The sequence below is a fragment of the Ciona intestinalis genome, chromosome 12 (genome assembly GCF_000224145.3).
Source record: "Ciona intestinalis chromosome 12, KH, whole genome shotgun sequence".
Taxonomy (NCBI): Eukaryota; Metazoa; Chordata; class Ascidiacea; order Phlebobranchia; family Cionidae; genus Ciona; species Ciona intestinalis.
In genome coordinates, this window is record NC_020177.2 from 3,542,812 (window position 1) to 3,567,332 (window position 24,521).

The 24,521-nt window shown below is 41.7% G+C and overlaps 2 protein-coding genes across 2 annotated transcripts; both read right to left on the reverse strand.

Moving 5' to 3' along the window:
* Nucleotides 1–50: 50 nt before the first annotated feature.
* On the reverse strand, nucleotides 51–21,002 carry LOC101243168 (putative uncharacterized protein C6orf183). Its single transcript, XM_018814237.2, has 7 exons — nucleotides 20,750–21,002; nucleotides 2,993–3,185; nucleotides 2,717–2,911; nucleotides 2,195–2,378; nucleotides 1,623–1,846; nucleotides 556–706; nucleotides 51–247 (listed from the first exon to the last, which is right to left on the reverse strand). The coding sequence occupies exons 3-7, from the start codon at nucleotides 2,848–2,850 to the stop codon at nucleotides 77–79; spliced, it is 864 nt and encodes a 287-aa protein (XP_018669782.1). The 5' UTR covers nucleotides 2,851–2,911; nucleotides 2,993–3,185; nucleotides 20,750–21,002; the 3' UTR covers nucleotides 51–76.
* On the reverse strand, nucleotides 7,442–8,650 carry noggin (protein). The gene is given in 1 exon segment (NM_001078309.1): nucleotides 7,442–8,650. A coding segment is annotated over 1 exon segment (660 nt). The 5' UTR covers nucleotides 8,626–8,650; the 3' UTR covers nucleotides 7,442–7,965.
* Nucleotides 21,003–24,521: the final 3,519 nt, after the last annotated feature.

The window sequence follows — 24,521 nt, forward strand, 5'->3', positions numbered from 1 at the left end:
CGAGGATAAAGTAAGTTACATTCACATACATGACAACTCCCTTATAGAAAGATACCAAAAGCAGCATCTAAAAAAGTTAAACCTCACCGGAAAAAGCGAGATTTGACGTGGTGACAGACGCTTGGTTGGATCGAGTTGAGATTGGTCGAGTTGACGAGTGACTTGAGAGGAAGGAGAAGTTTGATTCAGATGCCAGGTTCCTCCATGATGATTTTGCATCAAATGCTATTGGACCTGACACCTCAACCTGTGTGAAAATAAGCAAATTTTACGAGGGGTAGGTCTTGAATTTCTTCAGTGCATACATTTTGATTTCATTTTAATTTTTTACTTATACGTAAATACAGATGTTACTAAATTATACAAGGCAATACAAGTTTTGAGAAAGCTTTTCCAAGAGTAAACATCCGTGTTATACTGTTTTATGTTTCAACGACTGTCGTTTTCCGGCCATGCGAGGATAAAGCAAGTTACATTAATCAATTCATTCAGTTATTGCATTTATAACAGCACGTGCCACTTTCATGACATAAAAATATACAAAACTTTTCTTACGTCTGATTTTTGAGCTGTGTTCAGATCAATGCTGTTCTTATGTATGGATGGTAACCAATGAAGTACTTTAATATAAGATGAAACTTTCTTAGTGGAATGTAGATGACTGATCAGCCAACGGAGAAAAATCACAACATCATCTATTTGAACGCTAGCAAGACAATATAAAGTAGAGTATATAATAAGTTCATTGCATTTGCAACATTAATTAATAAGGTTCCGCATGTTGGACAACTAAGACTTTAATGCTATTCAACAATGTCATCCCAGATTTTGTTCAAAATTCAAAAAAAACTTTACTCCATGGTAACATGTGATTATAATAAAAGTTTTGTGTAAAAAATCAATAACAATATACCACATATGGTGTAGCACAATACTAACGTGTACCAACACAATATCATCATTAGGTTTTGTATTATTCAAATCTAAACAACTTATGAATTAAATCCATTGTCCAGTCTCTACAACAACTGTATTAATATTGAAAAGAATTTACAAAATTCCGAAAATATTCAAGTTAGGGCTCGTTTAGTGCTTAAAACAGTATCAATAATGGTAGATAATGGTCAATGGACAAATAGCTTTCATATCATTATGACTTTCGCTGGCTTCTTAGGGCAATTGAAAACGAGACAAAGAGCATTTAATTGAAACGTGATACTGCTTGTTTAATTAAAATACAGAGACACAAAGGCTGTAGTCGACTTGTATAGAAGTCATTAAAACATGTCAATCAGTTAAACTTAAGTCTTTAGCACACAAGTTATTGTCCTACTTGAATAACAATTAACAAACATTTGTACCAGAATAATTGGAATAAAAGTAAATGGGAGTTAACATAAAAAAATGGGAGTTGTCGCATTTATAACAGCACTTGCCACTTTCATGACATAAAAACCTCTGTAAATAATTAAATTTGATTTTAAAGGGCAACACAATATTTAAAGGGGAACACAATTTCTTACCAAAAAAACACATTTATAAATGAAAATATGATATTACTAATGTTCGGTGTAAAAACAGGAAAATCTAGTTTAATTTCTAAGACTACAAGTAAGTTATACCTCTTTATTGCTTTATTATCTCCTAAAACAAAGGAATGATGTGCTGCAGAAAGTCGCTGGGCGCGAGCTTTTGCGTCAGAGTATTCAGCCTCAATTAGGTCCAATCGCTGGCGATATATTGGAAACAAACGTTCTATAGTATCCGTATGTTCACAAAACCGACACCAACGCAGCATATGCAGATGCTTGCATTGGATCAAAGACTGTACTCGATCAATGTAGAACTGTGTGGAGTTGTTTGTTAAGATATATTTATATATTAATGTACTATGGAAGCATGTGTACGAGGTAATTGTAATAGGTTATAAAATAAAATATTTTATTTACTGTGTTTTTGAGAAAATATCCCTATATAAAAACCTTGTGCCTGCTTACTAGTTACCAAGTATTTAACTCAGTATGTAACTATTTTTGTGGGGAATTTTTTGTTTGTTTATGTATGGCTAACGACTTAGACAACCCATTGGTGACTACTGGGTTGGAGCAATTGCCGTTAACTGTCTTGCCCAAGAACACATGCGTCCACAGCAGTAGAAGCCACAAGCCTTGAACCCATAACCTATCTTTCTAACCTGATGTAGGAGTAATGGGAGACTTTTCTCTGTAACATCAGATTTAAGAGCTGCTTCTAATTCTTCCATCATAACTTCACCTTGGTTCTTTAGTGGCTGAGCAAGACTGACTTGAAGAATTTTCCCCACTGTTAATTCGCGTTCGCGCCGAAAATATTCTGCACTCAGGGGTGGGGATACAGAACTGTGTATCAAAATTTACTTGGTTAATTTTTTGAGGTAAATAGTATAAATAAATGTATATAAATTAGTTGTTCTCGCGTGGCGGGGCAAAGACAGTCGTTAAAAAAAAGGTACTGTTTCACACACCTCATACCCGCTTACAAGTTACCATGTAACTTTGTGGTGATTGTTTTAGCCTATCAATAATTTAGACATCCCATTAGGGACCACTGGGTTGTAGTATGAATGAATGGATGTAACTTATATATCTCCAAATGGCAGGGCAATGACAGTTGTTATAACACAGTGTAGCACCATGTGTCCACAGTTACAAATAAACTGAATATTTAACTGACATACCTCATAGGGCGAAAGTTTTTTCCATACATCATTTCCACTTCTTCAATCTCATTTTTTAATTCATATATTTCCCTTTTTAGCGACTCATGAGCAGCCTTTGTCTTTTCACTGGAAGTGACTTTAAAATTCTCCATTTTTCAGGAAGCTTGCTAAATAAGCAGACCCACTGAATTAACGAAACTGGTAATTTAGACCCTGTAAATATAGACATCCTTTATTTTTGGCCTATTTAGTAAATCTTAATTATACATGTAGTGCTGCTATAATAACCCTTACCTTCTGTATTTAGCTGTAAGTGTAGCGAATTCGGAGTACGCCACTCAAATCGTTGTTTGAGAAGTTCGTGCGGCAAGTCCTGAAGTGCCAGCCATACTTTCCATTCTGAAGTGCGTGGCAAATAGCGTTAGCTTCTTTGGTTGCGCCAGGATACAAAGTTGCCGGAAATTAAACCAGGTTTTTCTCATGACCCCTGAACCGCAGAGTTCTTTATTAAAATTGCTGGGGGCGAAATGCTTGGCTGAAAGTTTAATTACAAGAGGGCGTATAAAGCAAAAAGTGTGGTGAAAACACGTAAGCAATTTCAATTTGTTCAAAATTCAAGTGAAGTCCAAGCCAGGTTCTATTATAAGCCATGTGATCCAGAGTCCCTATATAAACGTGTTTATACACAGACTCTGATGTTATCATTGCAGACAACCTTATCGGCAGACTGTACTGAAATCTTAAGACACTTAACTAAAAAAAGTTTTTTAAACGTATTTTGAGATTTTAACGACTGTTGCTTTTATATTTACAAACTCGCTAGGTGGCGCAGCTAAGCTTTTACGATTCACGAATGCAGCGAACAAGAATTAATTGAAGTTGATATTTATATAAAACTGTGCAACATTTTACCTTATAAAAAGTAACACCTAATTAAAATGGTATTTGTTTGCATGTACCAAAAAATGTGAGATAGGCTACTATTTTAATAAAAGAAACGCACGAATAATTCCCAAAAAAACATCAGTTTAAGTCAAGATTAAAAAACGTATATAAAATAACCTTTAATTCGGCTATAGAAAATAGGAAACAACAGTAGAGTTTGCTTTGTATAAACACCAGTGGAGTTTGAAAAGGTGCTGCAGTAGAATTGCAATCAAATCATACACTTTACACGTCAGAGTCAACATATCTACCATAGGTTACTAGCTCTGTAACCTAGTTTAGTAATGTAAATGCGTAGCAAATAATACAAGTTCAAAAAACAGTAAGAAAAATTAAAAAATGCAAGTCTATTCTAAAAAACATCTTTTTGTCAAGATATTCTTTTTAATTCGTTATGTGTTTTTTATGAAAAGCTGTTTTAACTAAAGTTTCTACTGGCCGAAAAGCACATCTGGGTAGGCCTAACCTGTTATCCTCTTTTGTTGTGTATATATACCCTTCTACGTAGGACTCTGTTGCTGGATAATAATATGGTTCTCGGGCCCTTAGTTTTTATTGCGCGAATCTTACAACCAAATTACAGCTTGGGGCGCAAATTTTGGCTTAACAGAACGCTTAAGGAGTGAAACGAGAGTGTGTGGCTGTAACTTAATATTCCATACTTAAGTTCCCAGTCGTAAAGTAGATAGCTCACAGGCCTGTTTTGAATTATCTGCCTTCCGCTTTAAATTTATGGACCCCTTTATATTGGAAAGCTCTTCGTGGATACGCAATTTCCCCGCCTATGGTAACCCTATAATCAACAGGAGTCTGGCAATTATTTCACAGCGAAGTGGCCGCAGTCAATATTTTCCGCTGAACGCGTAATCAGGTGCAGCGTACACTGTCCCAGGGAGATGCTGTTTCGCTGCAACTGCGTCATGGCGGCAGTCTTTACGCACCGCCGCGGAATTGATGGTTAGAAATATCGCAAAGTGGTTAAAAAATGATCGAGAACCGCCGTATCCGGCCGAGAAGGAGTATATATTGCCCGTTATCTCCGCGATGCGGCTGGAGAAAGGGGGTAGCGGTGCACCCGGTAATTTACAGTGAAACTGATCCGAACCAGCAGACGGTTTCACGACTTTCCGTCACATTGAGCTTTACAGGCTTCCCTCGCTGCTTGGCTTCGGCACAAATTGCAGGTGAATTAGAATCGACGTGTGAAAAAAACGATGGTATCGGCCGCTTTCTGTCGGATTAGGTTGTATAATGCGAGCCCTTGAGCGAGGTTAAGGACGGAATAATTGCCCATTCTGGCCACAAGTCGCCCAAGAACGATCTGATACGACGATAGGCGCTCAAATCGGGATGACCGGGGCGCAATGTTACAGTCATTCACTTGATATTGACACTGCGGTTCATATGTCCGGGGTAGGGGTCGGGAACTTTCAAGATGAGATTTTGGCAACAAATAACACGCCACGTCCCGACCCCGTTAATGTGAGAGTAATGAGAGTTCGATTTCCGTGTCCAAGCGGCCCCGATTTAATTATCCGGAGCCAGAGACTCGTGAAAATCAATCCTTGATATTTCTGCCGCAATTTCGCTACAGAACCGGGCCGGGTCGGGCTTGTTCTTTGCCTTTAAACGCGCCGGGTCGTGGGTGTTCGGGTCGATGCGAAAACGTGGGAACATAGCTCACGCTACTACTTTGTGCTAAGCTAAGTGGTCGTCAGTTTGGGACCACCCCTTCAAGAGGTGACAAAGCGTGTCTCAAAACCGCTTCCTCCGCTGCACTGCCCGACGCTTTATTGTTCGTTGTGAATGTCCCGATGACAGAGTTGGGCTTCCTCGAAGGGCTAGAGATGGGTACAACGACCGGAGACGGTGTAGACTGCACCCTGCTGCGTTTTTACGCACAATATTCAATGAGCAAGAGACCAGGCATTCAAAAAACTCGACTTCTGAAGAAAATGCGTTTGATTTTCAACAATAAAGTTACCCCCTATAGAAAGTTTCCCCATGTGCGGAATTCCTGCTAGCTTACGAATAGAAACATTCCATAAAACTTCAGAATTTGTGCGAGCATTCAGTTTAGATTGCTCATGGACACTTAACGATTTTCGCAACTTTAGAATTAACAAAATATTGTTTTAGTGGCCGAATGGAAGCAAAGCTTTGTTTGGATACCAAATAATACGGCCTCGTGCTTTATGTGACAAAATTTTGTGACTAATATTCCTCGAAGTAGGGTCGTGGCGTAAGCAAGTAAAACAGAAACCCCTCTTCGCATTCGAGCTCGAAACCGTCGGATTATCCGCGCCAATAATATGCGCACCTGTCGACGCTATAGCTCACCGTGCTGACAGAAAACGGCGGGCGAGAACTCTGCGTGTTATTCTAAGGCGAGAAAATCCCGTGCTGCCGGCTTAAGACGCGCCATTTGCAGCTTAGGTAGGTAAGGGGGCCGGCCAAAATCGCGGGCGATCTGGGCCCGATGATACGTCAAGGGTGCTTTGAAGGTTAAGCATAGGCCTACATGGGTGGCAGGCATTGCTACCAAGATAAATCAATTTTGCGACGATGATGGATCTCTTTTCTGGTAACGTTTTATTCTCCTGCTTCATATTCGCGAAATACCACTCCGTTATTGGACAGTAACTGGATACCTGATCTGCTGAATAGTTTTACTGGCGTGATCTCATGTTTCGAGCCAAAGCAATGACACTGTTTGTACTTGAAATAATTATTATTACCGCTGACTATACGGTACGAATTCTTTGCACGTATATGGAAAAGAAGACGCGATAAGTAATAGATTTGAAGAACACCAATAAGACATAAAAGGAAATTCAAAATGAAACATGAGAAAAAACGACGATGTATTTATACATAATGTGTTCGCGATTTAATAATTTCAAGCCTACCCATAAGAAGGTATAAGACTACGGTTTACGATGCGTCCAAAACGTGACGTTACGAAGGAATGTGCGGTTTAAACAGACCAGAATACGCAGATAAGCAACGAGGTAAAATACGTTGAAGAGAACGTATACTTTATCCAGTAAATTTAGCCTACGGGAGAGCGCTTTTTGTGTTATGACATTTATTGGCGGTTTGCGTTCTGTACGAATGCTGTTTGCTGTGGCGTGGACATTCCGTGGGTATGCGCGCTGCTGCTACCACGGCGAGGGCATTTAATTCGATTCGCTAGACGTAATTAGGTTACTGGCCGTTTAATAACGAATCGGTGACATATTTTTTTGGTTGCCTACTGTGACCAGTCAAATCAGCCGTAACGTCGTATAATGGAAGCCCAGTCGGTCGGCGATCAAAAAGGCCCGGGAGAATACCGTCCAGCAATCGATTTGTTTTCGCGCTTTGTTTTTACGACTCGTTAATCCATCAATGCCAATTCATGCTGTTTGATTTGACCGTAATTTTTCGCTCGCTCGCCCGTTACTCGGTCATGCTGGAATTCGGGATAACAGAAGCCAGGAACTTCCCGTCCGGCGGGAGCCTTGCTGTCGAATTTGCAGCAACAAAAAGGCCAGTGTCCGCTCGCCGCAACGCAATTGAAGTCAATGCGAAATCGGACGACCTCTCGATGTGACATCGATTGAACGTGGCGGCTGAAGCAGCAGGACACCGGCGCCGGCACCCCCGGGTTCGGCGGCGAGAACTCGGGCTTTCGCCCATGTTTGACTATTCCCTTCTGGTGTTTTTCATTCTTCTATAATCTTAAGCAATCCGCTTATTTACCAGCTTGATACTGGGCGTTCGTTTGGTGAGCCACGCAAAAGGCAAATTCCAAAATGGTATGCGAGCCAATTTATTAGGAGGCGCCAAGGCGGACGTGAAATGACGATAACGTTGAAATGAAAGTAAATTTTTATCGGCTATACATCCGTAACGTTACGGTCTAGTAAACCCTAATACATTTCCGAACCGAAAACAGATTGACAGATGAATCACAATAAAGAAACGTATCGACTAAACTAGAAACTCTCGGCGGGGATAAAAAATCGAACAGCATGAGCTTTCGGGCTGGTGTCTTGGAAAAAAATTGTCCGACATTTAAAGTCCTTCTGCAGCCCGTTAGAATCGCTCTCATGCGCGTATAAGTTCGGTCACCCGACCTGTGTACACTGTAAGTATATTAGGTAGGTATATGTACTCCACAATAGTTGATTGCACTGGGTCGGCTCGTTCGGTAACTGTACCCACTTCTCTGGGTAATTTAGCGTAGCGTGGCAACTTCCGACGCGACGTCGAACTGTATACGCCACGGCCCTGACCGTCGTCGGAATGTTAAGCACTTGGGGTGCAGTCGGTTCGAGTTAAGGGCATTGGCAACGGCACTCACTGATAATCGGGTAGTGCATCTCAATCCATAAGCAATACTTCTGCTCGGAGATTCCTTGGCAAACCCAGCGCAGGATTTTAAGGTTCGTTTGGCCGGACTGGTGGCATCGCATCCCCGCGGGAATAGAGCACGACTGGGTCGTGTCGCAGTAACCTTCCTTGATAAACCGTGGCCAATATCGGATTCCAAGGTCTTTCCATCGGTAATGCACCTGACAAGATGTCGCCTGCCAAAGCCAGTATTGAATGACCTTTTTGTGCTTCATAACTCGCCTGGTCATCCGGCGTGGAAACTTATTCCTTGTGAGTCGTCGAAACACCTGTCGGATCGCAGCTGTGGGTCGAGGCTTTTGCTTAACATGGACGGTGGGTACGGCCACGATTCCTGGGTCTCGCGGCGACATGAAGTTAGGCAGGTAATCGACTCCTAACTTTGCTCGTAGCTTTCGTACATCGATGTCAGTGGGCCGGGGGTTGTAGAGCGGGTTCGGATTTTCTGGGATATCTTGAAGGGGTAACTTGTCGTGTGGCTGCGGGCGTAGGTGCTTGTAATGCTGGCCGACAACGGATAAAATTCCCGATCCCGAGATGGCAATCCACGTCATTAAAGTAGCAAAACAAGTAGCGAAATTCATCTCGAATAATTTTAACCGAATTTTCTTACAATAAAAATCTGCACAAATAAAATCTTTGATTAATTTTAATAATAAAATTCTATACTATACCCACTAAAACTAAAGGCACAAAACAACCGAGAACCAATAAACATTTTTACAACGAAACTTGGAAAGTTCATTGCATTCCAGAGCAACGGTAGCTGGGCCGCCGTTCTCGAAACTGAGCTCTGAGCAACTGATTCTCGAAGTTATTTCGGATATTACTTGGTAATGTAAACATTGACTTAACTCCCGATACCAAATCTATCTCGTATCCAGTTTATTATGTTGCTGCCTTATCTTCATCGGTTCGTGAGGTATACGCGGTAAGCACAACTTTTTCTACTCCGGGCACCGCATATTCTGGTTCGCTACTGTTTGGTTTTCCCATATTTTAGTTACGTTATACGGAATTTCATAAAGATTCTGCAGCTAAAGGCGAATAAATAGGATTTTTATTTTATAACTTGCGAACTATATACTATCTCCAAAATTTACTGAGAACATTTTCTGTGATCTAAATTTCCTACGCCTTGCGTTGGCTGAGTAACAGCTTTGGTTTGTGACCGATGTTTCGAAGCAACTCAAGGCTGCGTTTTATTTTTTCTCCTGTTTCTCGACACTCTCCTTTTTTTGCCTTCCTTCGTCGCTGGTTTAGTTGGTTTTTACAGCCTGTGCGTTTCTGAAATGCCGAATAAGCGCAGCATTTTATTTCCTTCGTCGACTGCCGTATCTATACCTCATGCAAAAAGAGCAGCATTGGTATATGCTTAATTTGTCCGTCTCGACCGCGCATATGGGTTCCGAGTCAGATGAGAAGACGGCAAGAGCTTCCTGTTCAAGTTCGCGCCTATCGCAATCGCTTGCCGATCTTGCAATCTATGCAGCACATGTTTGCCTAAATAACTGCGAACTGGCACGCTACCAAAACCGAAATGACCGCAAGGCCACACAATACGACCACTGGAACAACAAGCCATTGAGCAATCACGGCCCGCTCTCACCGGCTAAATACCGCCTCGCCGTGGCGCCAAGGCAGATGAAAAAAATCGGCCGCGCAGAAAGTGACACTTTTCGCGAGATTGCGGACGCCGGCGCCCCGCGAGATTCCCTGCGAAAAGCGCTCGGGAAATGAATGGCATTTCTGAGTGCTCGTTCGCTTTGTTTACACTCAACCTTGCGTTTCTATGACGCCTGGTTTGCCCATACACAAACTAGAACTTCACTCGCTCGGCCGACTCGACTTTCCGTTAACATTTATTGACAGACTGACTTTACAAAACAGTTGGAAACAACACACGACTAAATCACTACTGACGTGCTGTGGATCATCTACCTAAACGCATCTTAGCGTTCGGATACGTCACGGTAGCGTAACCAGACCTCTTCGCCAGCTGATCAGCTTAAGCTAGCAGCTTCTGGTACAGAGCACGACCCCCAAAATCGTCCGCGACCCCGACGCGATTTAATTAAAGCAAGTCCGAAATTCCTTCCCCCCGTATCGCCTTTTCTTACCCTCCGCAATCTCGCGTGCTCCGGAACGAATGCTCGGTAGAACGGCGCCACCTCGGCTGGGGCTTTCTCGAGTCGAAAGAGCCCGCAGTTACCTGGCCAGCTCGCGGAACCCGAACTATAGGAATTCACCGGTGTCATTTCATGCATCGTAATCTGAGCGCCGAATTTATGCACGGGAGCGCTACACCTAATCCGCCCCAAGTACCCCAATCAAAATGCGTACCGCGGAAAAAAATTAACCCGCTTCAAAAGACCGGGACTGCCAAAATATTGGAATCTGTATTAACCAGCAGACGAATGTTTGACCTTTGTAGTATTATAACGACCTTACGCTCTCACCCGCAGTAAGTGTGGAAATTGAAAACACGCCAATCGGAACAAGTAAAGTACCGTTGTGGTTTATTGTCTAGTTGAAGGCCAGTCTGCATCGGAAGTAACACGTCGGTCGTGTTATTTCGATGCTTACGTATTTGCATGCCGGCTGCCAGGGATTACCAGACAGCGTAGCTAACACAAACTTCACTAATACAAGACCAGGTTTCTTATCCGCGTCGGTTCATTGTTTGTTTTTTTGTTGCCACCTGGATTTTCTGTCAAAACTTCAAAACCAAATTCATTGCCGTGTTTATGGGTATTATAGTCAGGGTTACACAGTACGCGGTACTGTACTTTCTTTCCGGCTTTTTTTTGTATGGCACGCTGACGATACGCTTAATGTTGCATAAAACCAGTTGACGAATCAATAGGATTTTGCGACCTTGTTTTTGTAACCTTTTTCGACGCCAAACCACCGCCAGCCACGAAGGTGGCCTTTATTGATGGTCGATTGTAAACCTAAAGGCTTGCTAAATAACGTATTAGCCGCCAAGTATGGCCAACTATGCGGAAGCCTGACGACCCCGCTGGCACGGATCAGCTAACTTGTATAAGGCAAAGTCAGACCATTTACAGAAATCTGCAACGGTTAAAAACGGTCATAATTTACTGCACGTAAAGTTTCGCATTGCAGTTCCATTTGCACTTTGCAAAAATCAAAGGGGCTTAGGCTTGTTATTCTTTTGGCGAATTTGCTTGTTCAACTTGGACGACGGCGTAGCAATAACGACATTTCGAGTGCTGAGCGCATAATCCTTTAACGTCGCGATTGTGGTGGAGAAAATGTAAACACCGGCGCGCGACTCACTGGCTCTGCTTATTTGGTTTGCCGGCTGAGAATTTCGTTAAAAGATCGTCGCCGCTTTTGCCTATCTACAGGGGCATACATGAACCATATCTCTGTTATTACGGAATGCTGAAAACAATTGAGCTGGGAGTCGCGTGTGCGGCAGGCAGCGCCTGTGTCAGGGGTCAAATGCGTGGGGAAAATATAATGAGGAACACCCTTCGTTCGGAATTTGCAAAAGAAAAACAGCGACCGCGGAACGGTAAACTGACCAGCGCGAGCCATCCGTGCATAAATCCAATCTGAGCGTTTGAACCTTCCCGTGCGGTTGACCTTGCGTTCAGGTTCATTATTAAAGCAACTTTATCGGGGGAAAGATACGATCGAGTAATCTAATCGTTCTTGAAACCAATTACAAAATAAACTAAAGCCTTAATTATTTACGAATGCCTTGTATATACTTTAAAACCATTTCCCGATCCGTTTTGAGAATCTATTCAGTCAATCGTCGTTTGAAAAAATCGGGTTTCAGGTTAAAGTTGTTTACCGTTTTTTTACGAAACTGATTCTGGCTGCTCTGAGCGAAACGGAACTCAAGTTGCACGTGTGGCAGTTCCCACACGGATTTAGCCCCGGACACGACAATGCATTGTAGTAGTTTGGTTGCAAGTCAGGAGTAGATTAACAGCTGAAAATACCGACGACTAAATTCCCGCCATTGCCCGACTCGGCGACGGGCAGGCGCAAAAATGCTCGTAAGCTAATTCCGGCAAATGACAAACTGCAATCAATCAAAACCGGTAATTGCTGATAACGAGCATTCATTTTGCCCAGACAAACAATAGACTGATTTTGTCAAAGCCAAATGCGCACTGTACACTATATAGCACCGTGGGAAGAGATAGCAGGTAAGCTGACGCCCATTCCCAAACCCTATTTACTAAACAAACACTCTCCTTTGTTTGTTGGCAAGCGCTTTAATCAGAAACAAAATTTACTGTTTTCGGAAACGGAAGGTTTATGTATAGGAAAAATAAAAAACGAATTCTCTATACTTTGTTGACGAGAAGGCCTGCCCCGCTAATATATACCAGCATTATCCAACATTCGTGTACGTTTCCCATCCACGCCGGTGGTCCCAGAAACACACTGACGCCGATTTCTCAATCGGATACCCTTGGAATTGCATGACTGCTTTTGATTTGAGCTCGGACGCAAATAGAAGCAACCACCGCGGAGCTATCGAATATTATACCCGGGTAGCGTATCCAAGGCGGATCACAGAAAACGACAATGTATTTTACCCACTTGGATGACTCTGATTTTCCCGCTTTCGTTAGCTTTGTTTTCTATAACCAACCAAATGGAATTTGCGACCGTAGGTTACCTGAGTCGGAGTAATTGTTTGTTAAAACATGACGACTCCTTTACGCCCATCCCACACAATCAACCGTCCATAACGTGACTAATATATTTTACTTCTGTTCTCACAGGCCGGGTCTCCGGGAGAGGACTATGGATTGCGTGAAGCGCGATTGGGAAAAGTTTTCCTTTATTCGTACGACGTGTTACACACGTAGAAAAGCCGTGAAATGGGCCATTAAAACAAAAACGGGAAATTAGCGTTAAATGACAGCGATAGCCTCGAAGAGAGTTACTAAACAATATAAGACGCAACTTTAACAGCTCAGTTAATGCTGATCAAATACAACTGTTAAAAAAATGTATGCCATACAATCATTACCAACAGTTTATAGCAGTTTATAAAATCGCTAGCAAGTATACTGTATTCGACAAACAAGACATTCGATAATGTGCTTACCCTCACAACGCTTCCACAACCCGCACTGTAACTTCGCCCACGCGCCCTTTGATATGTGTCAACACCGCATGGGAAGAGTACACGGTCGTGATACGTTCCCGCGACCGAACCCCGCATTCCCCCTTATGTTCCCATAAGTGTCGGGTTCCTTACCCGGCAGCGTTCAGTTGCCCCTCCCAGGTTTCGTTTACAGAACTAACTGTTCAGGCATTCAGTGACCACCGCTGGCCACTTTGTACGATCAAGAGCTTGCGCGAACCAACAAAGCAACTCAATAAACACGCGGCAAACGAAGGCCCAAATCCCGGGGTGTAGGATTACTAAGCGCCGAAGAATTCGCTTTAGAAGGTGAGAAAATCGCCAAGTATTCTTTTGTTTTTTTGACACCTTCAAAAAGGGGAGTCTTATGTACTTACTCAATGTATTTTCGATGTAATAACTATACCGCTACTTGCTATGCTACACAAAAAGGATACTCATGGGCGTGACGACGTGGTCTCTTTGGTTTTGAATCAAATAAATGACAGGGCCGAGCGATCGGGTATAGTCTGTGGTATTTATTCAAAGAATATTATTACATTTTCGCACCGTTAATATGAAGACACCCAAAACGCTCCTATAATGTGAGGGATATTTTTACAGTGCGCCTTAATTAAGTTTCTGCCAATAGCGATACGGGAAACGACGCTCGGCCAAAGAAAACAGAAGTTCCCCGCCACAGCGTATACAACCAGAAGGGCTATAATACCTTTAAGTAAATACGGGAGGCTTTTAAACCCTCTTTGTCAGCGGTGTTCAGTTTTATTGGGGTATAAATCGCAGTCCGCGGCCTGTTCGTCATCACCTTTATATGCGCTGTGTGACCCGTGGTGCAACGTCCATCAAATACGTCAAAATCCGGTAGTAAAATCTGACCATTTATTGCCACCGCAAAAAAAAATGTAAAAACAAATTTTAAATTCTTGGAATTTTTCCGTTAAAAAAGGTAAAATGTAAATTCATTTGTTTTTAGTTTTAAAATATTTTTGGCCGGAAAAAATGAATTTTAAAACATTTTTTACGACAAATTGACTTTTTTTATGTAAGAGTAAGAATTTTTTAGAGTCAAATAAAAAAAATGAACATCGACATTTTTACCCACTATATAAGAAATTCCGCTTTAACAATAAAAATAGTAGAAATGCAAGTGCGCAGAAACACTCTAACCCTACAATCGCCACTTTGTATTCTGTTACAGACGGAAACTGCTACGGTCTTTTCATTCGCCGTATTTCAAATGGACCTTAGCTGACATGAAAGGTAACCGAACGCGTTAAATAACAAAACCAAACAAACCGTACCGGTGTTCAAACTGTTACCACGTCGCACTAAGGTCTTAGCACCTTACGACACCATTGACCTGGTCAGTCGATCTTTAGCCTTGATTGTAAGGCGACCCCACCCGCTTACACCAATCCATTAAGGTAAAATGCTGCCCCAGACACACGGGCGACCCTACAGCGACAACAGTAATCTCCCCAGGTACCCAGAGGCCGTACCCACATATGTGGAGAGTTTCTATTCGGTCCAAAACACGGGGATTACTAAAAAACTCCAATGAAGCCACGGCTCCTTTCAAGTTCGGACGTACACAGGCAGTTTATGGAACCTGTTTTCAAAACCAACCGTGGCCAGATCGATCGCTTTCATTTTGAGCTAATTCCTTCGCTCAACTTCCCTAAGCCAAAAAGTAAACGGCTTAAGTCGAAAGCGAACCGCTACTGTTCACCAATTTTATAATTAGACACGCACGTTTAACTTCTGAGGAACGAAGATTGCGCAGTTATGTCGAACCGAATGTAAATAATTGCTGGCACAGTCTGTCACGTAAACCTTACGTGTGCGTCAACGGAAATAAGCGCTCTGCGGAAATGGCTTTCATTCAAAACGCCAACATCAAAATTCCCACGAAATTGCCATTGATACAGATTATATAGTCAGTATCTCATGTAGCTGTAGAGCCGTGTAGACAATGGTGTACTACGTCCCGGCACATACTTTCAAATTTAAATAACAACGTATTTTTATATTGAAGAAAACGTCATTGCTGCCTATCCTTATATATGCTATAAATAAGGACCCTCAAAAGCAACAATATCTCAGCATACATACGTATAACTGCCTAGTTATTAAACCAATAACTCCACATTTTAGCCTGCTATGACAGTGTAGTAATCGCCACACTGTATTCCTGGAAAAGTTTTGTATATTTCGTCGCGAAGGCTATACTTTACATGGTATATCATGTACAATGTATTGTCTTACATTATAGTACAAGGACCTACAGCGTTTGAAGTTGGCAGTGTACATATTATTCGTGTTCATAAAACATATCTTTTAAAGGGTGGTACAAATACGATACCATTATCTATTGGTGTTGCGCCAGGCATACGTGATGTATTGTAAAAAGGCGTGTCTTATGTGTGTTTCCGAAGCTTCAATTTCGTGTTGTGGCTTCAAGAACAGATTGACTTTAATGGGCTAATTGAGACTTGAAGCGTAGTATAGAATTTGACTTGTAAATTAATTGTTCTACTTTCAGTTAACATAATAACGAACTGTACAGTTACATCATTCCTTCTCGACTGTACACGCTCCTTTTAAGAGCTGCGTGTATGTATATGGTCTCACTTTACAGTAAAATACGAGCCTCCATTCTTCGTGTAATACCTATAATCTGAAAAATCTTTCGAAAATCTGATGTTTTTTAAGTGCCAGTGCCTGGCAGTTGGTAAACAAGGATTGGAGACGTAAAGCACTCTCGACGACCTGGTGACGTATAAGGGTTACGTCTTGATTACACACTTTAAATTCAGTGGCAAAATACCTGTAAATACACTCACACGTATAAAAGAGGTGTGGCTAGCGTTTTATGCTGTATATGCTATACGTCTATATGTAAATGGTATAGATTTAATCAATAAAATACTATACCAACGAAAATTAACCTCTGTTTTGGAGGTATAAAACTATTTTTCTCGGAAATTATGCAAAGCTGGGATATATATTCCAGGCGACCCACTTTAAAGACGAGTTTACTTTCATTGCATTCAAGTGTCTTAGTGTAAGAGGGGGCGGGACGGTGTCGCCTTAAAGTGAATATAACATCGTTTGAAACAGCGACGAGAAATTTCTCGCTTCGAAAGCTGACTTTGATGGCGATAATCGTCGTGTTTTTTCTTTGGAAAAGGCCACCGCAGCGTACCGGTTTGGGATCGCAGGAGATTCGCGAAATAATGACATTTTAATGTTCTAATTCCCTGACGAGGCGGTGTCAATACTGTAATGCAATACAAATGCCCTTGATGATTTTGGCGGCTCGCTTTGCGGCCAAGGCGGTCTTTTCGACAGTATAACTTCCACGGCCGATTCGCCGCTAATGGGTTTGTCGTGTCCGCCTCGAAATGCGACTGTCGACCGGCTGTCAGAATGTACAAGTGTCATTTAAGACTTCAACTTCAATTACGGTCGATTAATTGATTCGAATAAATTCGACCGGGAATTTTAGAGAAATGCGCAAATAACAAGACAACTCGTCGCAGCACAAAAAGTAAAATAGGATTTCTTAACCGTTATATTTTATGTTCCTTCAAGCATTTCGTAGACTTTTTTCCTGATTTCTTACAGATTTTATGTAGGCTACACATATGCATAGCATCGTTGCGTCTGATATAACTATGTTCTACATTCCGCACATTTGTTATAAATTGTTGAGAGATTTTCAAAGTAATTGTTAAAATATAGTTCAACGTTCGCGGGGTCCATATATTATCGGTCAGCTGGGGATAGGCTACTGCATACTGTAAACAGCACTTCGCGAGTTTTTAATCCCTCCGTTAGAAAACTAGCACTTTCCTAATCCGGCCATGTCGTGCTCTTGGGGTCGAAATCAATCATGTAACTATGCGTCAGGGCGCTGGTTTCGTCGGGTCTCGCTTAATGAGGTTTATACTTCGGTGCTGCGAAGCCCGCGCTGACAGCGGCCGATGATAGACGACGGTACGGTTATGAACTTACAACCTTGCGAGGCATAGGACCACCCAACGAAGTTGAACTTCACATGAAAAGCGAGGAAATTCCGTAATTGGAAGATAGACTCTCGGGAAGATGTATCTACATGTTTGCGTCGCTGTTAAAGCCGTATCCGTACAATGACGTGTTCGAGCCCGGGCTGAGAATACAAGGTTGCCGTGAGGACATCACCCGGCTGTAAATGGCGAACGTCTGACCAGCCGGAAAGCTGTTAGCATTAGTAACCTAACACCTGGCGTTTGCTGGTAGGCTATGTCCGGCGTTTAATTAATTCTCTTGAAATAGAGCCGAGACGAATCGATGATATACTTCGTAGCTATAGCGTATGTCAATACGGGCAATCAATCATAGCGCTGTTATCGACGCTACAGGAGCCGAAAGTTGCATCGTCAAGTCCTAGGACGTGCCGTATCGCGCGCTCGGACAGTTGAAATCACCATCAGCACAATTTCTTTAGGCTGGGAACTAGCTATAAAGTGAATTATTATTTTTCTGGGTTCCTTCGGCAAATATGACCACCATGGCCCGCGCAGTATTTTCGCCCTTACAGGTCACCTATTTTGTGGTTAATGTGTTGCGATTCTGTGGCATGGTAAAGTACCACAATAAAAATTACAACAGACAACAGATCACGAATAGCACCCATGACCTTATGCTCCCAAAGGTATTTAAAACGGCAATTTCCATGGCGCGGGAACATAAGAATAAATGTGAAAGGCAATGTCCGATGTTATAAAACAGCAGACTACTCATATAATGGTTAGCTCTTAGATTACAGAAAAATGCTCCAAATAAACGTAAAAGTGTATCTGCCGTTGGTATCTATAGATGTATTAACCGGATTTGAATTCTATAAACGCGGAATTTTAGGTTAAAGTATAAACATATGCGCTTAGGCACGTAAATAAATAGAAACATTACAAATGATGATTTTTAATGGCATATTAATATTTGTAATAAATATTTTCACGTTTATGCAGTGTTTTACGTGAATGTTTTCAGTTAACAAATTCCATGTACTTAAACTTTAATAAAGAAACGATTATCTTGTTATTTAAAACAAATAATTGACTTTAGGCAAAAAATCGTTGTTGTTAGGCAAAACAGTTTACGTGCCTCGCATGGCATTTTCAACTCAATAATTAGAAAACTAAACAATAACAAATCACTAACTGGCACACACGGAAAGATAAAGGGTGAATTATGCTTTGGAAATACAAAACCAAAAAAGATCGCATTATTTCATGTTTGTTGTAAAGTGCTAGTGTGTATGCCGTATACAAAATGACGGTGGTCCCTGTTGTGCCCTACGACTATGTGGCGTCTTTAGACGTCATAAAATGCCTCTTATTTTAAATAGAATAACTTAACGTGGCAAAACAAGCATTTACTGTAATAAGTCCCACGCATTTAAAGCCTTATTCAGTTTACATGTCTACGATCGTTTTAAAATCACTGTACATACGTACACACAACAAAATACATGTTTTTTTTATCGTTTAACTGTCTGGTTCCGCCGCCAATTAGTCGAACGCAGTGGTTCCGGGCATGCATCACACTAAAATAATGAACGTCAAAGTGTGGTGCGGGTTTCGCCTCTTCAAAGTAAATCTCAGTATTGCTGACACCCAGTTTGGCGCGCAAGACCCCGCGATTTACGATGCGGTTGCCCAAAGGGAATGACTGTGGTTTCGAAACGCCCAGAGCGGCGCCCGGTTAAAAATGACTTAATGATCTATACGCCATACTTTGAGTTCCTCAAAGTACAATAACACTTACGGGTTGATTTACGCGGGTAGTGATGACCAGCAGAAAAGGGACATTTCCAGCTACAACACTTTGGATCGCGAATGGCATTTTAGTTAATTTGATTAATGGGCGTTGCTTTGGAGGAATAATCACTATTTGTATCTGGTAACAGCCCATTTACATTGTCGCATCTTAGCACTTTAAAAAGCGATTACATTTCACGCTAAGAACAGTCAAATTTTGGCCGTGTCCCGAACCGTATTTACGCACGTGCCGCTTTAAATGCCACACGCCGGCCTGACTGCTTAGATTTTTGACCCGTTTCCGATGCAAACACAGACTAATCCATCTTCAAATACAAAATGCATACCGACAAGAAAATTTAAATCGATAAAATATACACTAAGGGTGGCCAGCCGACGCGGTCGTTTCGCCGTGAAAAAAACTGAAAGGCGTCATTGTTTCATAGATGCGTGTGGATTCATTACCGGCTTATCTCCGACAATGAAAAATTTTGTTTTGAAATCACTTTACAAACAAGCGGCCGTAACTTTTCGATCAGTTGACTGTCGTAACTTCAATTTCTTGTCCAGCGCGTCAAGGGTGCATCGAAATTGGCTTTTGGGACACGTTTATATTACAAAACCCGACGTTTAATCACTATAAGGGTCCATAAACATTAATATCGTTCGCACGGGATCCGATTTTAGTTAAAATAATCCTAGTCTGCGTAGGCGTTAGTGTCGCAACGTGTCCTGAGCCCGTCTGCACGATTCGCGAAATTAAATTTGAGTTGACGCGAATTGCGATTCTCACAGTCGCTTCGGCAAGTCGGCAAACACGAGAAACGTGCCCGATCTTAAATGTTAGATATCACCTTGATTCAGTGGTGCCAGAAATTTTTATTCCGCAAAATTGATGATTTTTACATACACTGCAAAAATTTTAAAGCCTTTTAAGCATGGGGTAAACTTTATTAAGTATCGAATATATAGTTGCTTGTTTTTCTAGAACCTAAGCGATGATTGCAGAACCGGATTGTTTTGAATAAGTTTTAATATAAACGATGCTATACAAGACATAATACGATAAACGATTATTTACGTATATAAAGAGCACCGGCAAAATCATGTAAAATAATCAGAGAACAAAATATTATCTCTGGCAGAGTCCCAGATTCTGCTTTATCCTTAATATGCGAGAAGCAATAAAGGGCTTAGCTGACGAGACATGTATTTCTGATTGACAACACGATTTTCTTAGTTTCTCAAAATCGTTTGGTCACCACTGGTATTCGAGCTGTCAGTTAAGCTCATCATGTGGACACGGAGACGCCGAATATACCGAGCGCTTATTATTACATCACAATCGTTCAAAACGGTTTATTAGATTGAGTTACAATCTGGAGTAAGAGAACGTTGTCCAAACTCTAGCGCAAACACATAAGATAAACTTCTCCGCTGTAGCAGCGCCACAAGGTTACACACTTTCGAGTGTCCGAGACGCCGTGAACAAATATATTGCATTTTATTACACTCACCCGACACAAAGCTGGCCGCTGTTTCGGTACAAATTACGTCATTTTCAATTTATCGCCGTTTCCATGATTACCGCGATACGGAACCGTAGTTACCATAATACAAAAAAAATATTTTGGACAATAAAGTCTGTACGACGTATTGGTCAAATATGACAACGACGAAGTATGATAAAACAGCGAAAAAAGAAAATAGGAACTCTGTCTAATAGGAACGATGTATAACTTTAACGAGAATCCCACTCACCATTTTGGCTGTAGTTTACGTCATGCTTGCCACAAAAGGAGAAAATCACTTTAGGGCAAATGAAGCTAAGTTTCAAAGCTGCAGTCTGCACACTTTCTTATGGTGGCGAAGTACAAAGTTTCGCTTACGACTTGTTAAATATAGGGCTGGCCACAAAACATGATTCTAGTTCCCCTTACTGATAAAACACTCAAGTAAAACAAACTATATTTGGAGCAGCGCCAAACACATGTTTCGAACTTAGCAGATGAATCTTACTGAGTGTAAAACACAAACTCTTGTTGCGTCGCTCCTTTAAATCTAATCTCGCTCAAATTGCTGATTGCAACACATGTCCCGCTTTTCGTGCCTTGCTGCATGAACAGCAACAAGTCGTAATCAGCGTTTTTTCTGTGTTTCTATCATAGTTGCACTTGTTTATAAACTACATCTTATGATTATATAAGCTTAGTACACCAGTTATTATTGGTTTACTGTCTTAAAATTTAAAATGCATTTAAACACACGTTTTGTGCATAGGTTTTGGAAAATAAAGGCGTCATAAAAAAAAGTTCAAAAAGTTAAACTGAAATTAAATGTTTTAGAAGAAATATTCTGCTGTTTTTATACCAGGCGTGTATTGTTTAACCAGAAGAGCATTCTCAATTATAAAGCCAGAAAATGACAGCGCTTTTAAGTGTCCTGGCTTTAAATAGAAAATTCCCGAGTAATCTATAATGATAAAATCTCCAACGCTTTGTATCCTTGACTTGTTGAAGCGACCTCGGAATCCAATTCGCTAGAAACCGGTTTGTTTTTTTTACGTCAAAAGCGGCGACGTTTGGTGTCGACGCCGCCTGCCTGGATTTTCTTGTTCCATGGGCGCCATCGTACAAAGACGGAACGGATATCTGTATTGGTTATAGATGGTAGATAAATGTGAAGACGAGTCCATGCTCTTATATTATAAGGTCGGTCTGTGTTTTAACTGTGTGGGTTGGGTTTGGAATTCCACGTATTGGAATGCGTGGGAACACGAGTTCTAGGTTCTAAAATATAACTGTTATCTTTTATACCGCTCGGGTTTACAAATTTTATAGTACTGTGGAATAAGATTGGACAATTTTACCACATATTATCTAAGTATCCTGATCGTGTTTTAAATGAAAAAAGGTCTATAGAGGTTCTGAGAGTAGGGTTCAAAGATAAAATTTTAAAAATATTATGTCAAACAGCCAACACAAAACGCTATATTATTAAAAAAGCCTCGTTTTACTCAACCGAAGAACAACCATAAAAAGTAGCAACATATAAAGTCTGCATTTTCGATACCAGCACATGGGGTTTTTACTAAGCTAAAGTTGACGTGTTTGCACTTGTGTAGTTTTTAACTCAAAACTGGAATTTGGAAACTTGATTCACTTGCGTTTATTTGCCACCGTATTCATTTCGCTTGTCGAGGTGATCAGAAACGCGGGGTACCGTCGCGGCTACTTGAATTTTCGACGTGGCAGCAATAACTCGAACGTCGGCCCAGTTTGCTTGTATTTGCCCAGGCCCAAACGAGAGTCGCGGCTCTGAATCGAGACCTTTGATACCCCTAACTCTTGTTCTAGCTTTGTCGACAGTCTGTCGACGCCGACGCCCTATGCAACTGGGTTAAACGGGCAATTACCACCGGGAGTTCTCACCCACCGGGTCACCGACCCCACGTGGGAAAATACTCTTTCCAAAGGGGGTCGATACAGGATAGTGTTAATTCTAAGTAAGCGAACCCCTACCCGCGGAAACGAAGGAATTAGAGACAATAGACATCCTTACGTCACAGACCAAGCACAATGTATTCATTGTGCAGTTGGAAAAATTATAGGCCGCCATTTTTTGTAGCTAAGCACCGCCCTCTTGAGGAAGTTTGCGAATGTTAAAGAAAAGATAAAAAAAGTCCAAATTAAAATTTTTCGCTTGTTGTCCACTTCCGTGGGCCAACATAAGCACAGACAGGTGTCCAAGTAATTGAAATAATTAATTCCCACCCTCGCACAATGAGATTACAAATTTTCACCTTGTCAACGTAACGTTATCGCCGCCAAAACAAGCTCAAGTTAGAATCGGTCCTCGTCGAGGCGAAAAAACGCGTTCCGACGCTGGCTTGGGGTGGTACCGAACAAAAAAGGTCACGCCATTTCATCACGGCGGCCCTGACAGTCAGGTAATGGGAACCGTGGGGCTAGGCATCCCAGGTTCAAGGGCACACCTGTACTTTAATTGACCTTCTGCAGCTTGGTAATCAACACCTGTTATAATGCTTGTGCGGAACTACCGTTGTATACGATGTATTGGGTGAATGGATATATGTTCGTAATTACATTCGCTTTATTAGCGAATACCTTTTTGTAAACGGTGGAGCCGTTCATTTGGTGCCAAAAGGCGTGGTTTTTATATCAAATAAAAACAAACAAGGGTAATAAGCCGCTGACGTGATAATTTAGAGTGAGCATTCATATAAAATATACTACAAGGGGGACAACATGATTTTACCCTTTTCATTTCCATCCGAATATTAGATTTAAGTTGCATCCATGCAAAGCAGCTGCACGAGCCACGTCAATAAAAATCGAGTTAAAATACGAAGAGCAACTGCCTTTAGGGGTGAACTGGGTTTTCTTTAGCGTGTACGTGAGGAAACGGGCCGCTTTTTAGGGTGTACTGTAAATTTACCTTTAAATTCGGATTATTTGCAGCTACTGTGGCCGATCTTGCAGTCACAGAATAGTAACTGTAAGCGGCGCCTCTGACCACATACTTCAAAACAAAGTGGGGACGAATCCAAGTTTGTTTGAAAGCCAGCCTCTCAAAAAGCACGCGACTTGGACGCTGCTGAATGGTTTTAGCAAACACTGTTATTCTAAATGACAATCCTTTTAGGTCGTGCTGGAAACTGGGCACGAATTACCTGCGAGAATGCCACGGCGAACACTCTGCCAATTTTGAAGCCATTGTATTAGAGCTTCAACATTTGACCTTGAATTTAAGGATTTCGAGGCTTTTGTTTATGACTGAGGTCTGTAAATTGCTGGTGCCACGCATATGTACGCAAGGTGACCGCATGGCGGGAAAACAGGCTGGCGGTCTGTTGAACGAAAATATTGTAAATGTTAAGTAGATTACATCCTCGCCAGCGGTTGGGAATATTCAAAGAGGGTTGCCGCTAAGGTCAAAGTGTCTAATGACGTCAGAAATGTATCTAGTACCGGCGCCTTTAACTGGGCGGTGGGGTTCGCTATGGTTTAACGTTGCGCCGCTCCGCCTTAGAAGATGTCTCGGCCGCCAAACCGCGCTGCAACATTTTCGTATCGTTTACATGTTAGGGCTGTTGCTGGTAAATAATGGCCCCGCCGAGCGCAAAACTTAGACGTGGGAAACGACAACGATCAAAGGACCAACGCCCATATGTTAGTGGTTGTTAATTGGACACAACGCTACGTTTAATTTTAGTCCGTACTTTCTGCGCGTGTTCTATATTCTACTCTGTTAAATGTCTCGTGCAGGATAAAAATAGAATCTTCACCGTGACTACAGCGTGCTGGCTGGTTCGTCAGTTACCACAAACGTTATATTTACGTTGGTAATTTGATACAGACCTCTTGACTTGTACAACGATATGTAATTAACTGACAGACCTATATTTTTGATACGCACTTAAACTCTGACGTAGGATGCGCGTAACAAGACCCTATATGTCCATAGATACTGCTTTGTAATGTATGTGTGTAGTTCAACATATCGTTGGTGT

What these genes read in the sequence shown, in the direction of transcription:
- LOC101243168 (XM_018814237.2), bottom strand. Translation starts at nt 2,850, where the DNA reads ATGGAGAATTTTAAAGTCACTTCCAGTGAAAAGACAAAGGCTGCTCAT. An exon ending in AAAAACTTTCGCCCTATGAG is followed by an intron (nt 2,379 to 2,716) that starts GTATGTCAGTTA and finishes TTTGATACACAG; the next exon opens with TTCTGTATCCCCACCCCTGA. An exon ending in TCCCATTACTCCTACATCAG is followed by an intron (nt 1,847 to 2,194) that starts GTTAGAAAGATA and finishes AACTCCACACAG; the next exon opens with TTCTACATTGATCGAGTACA.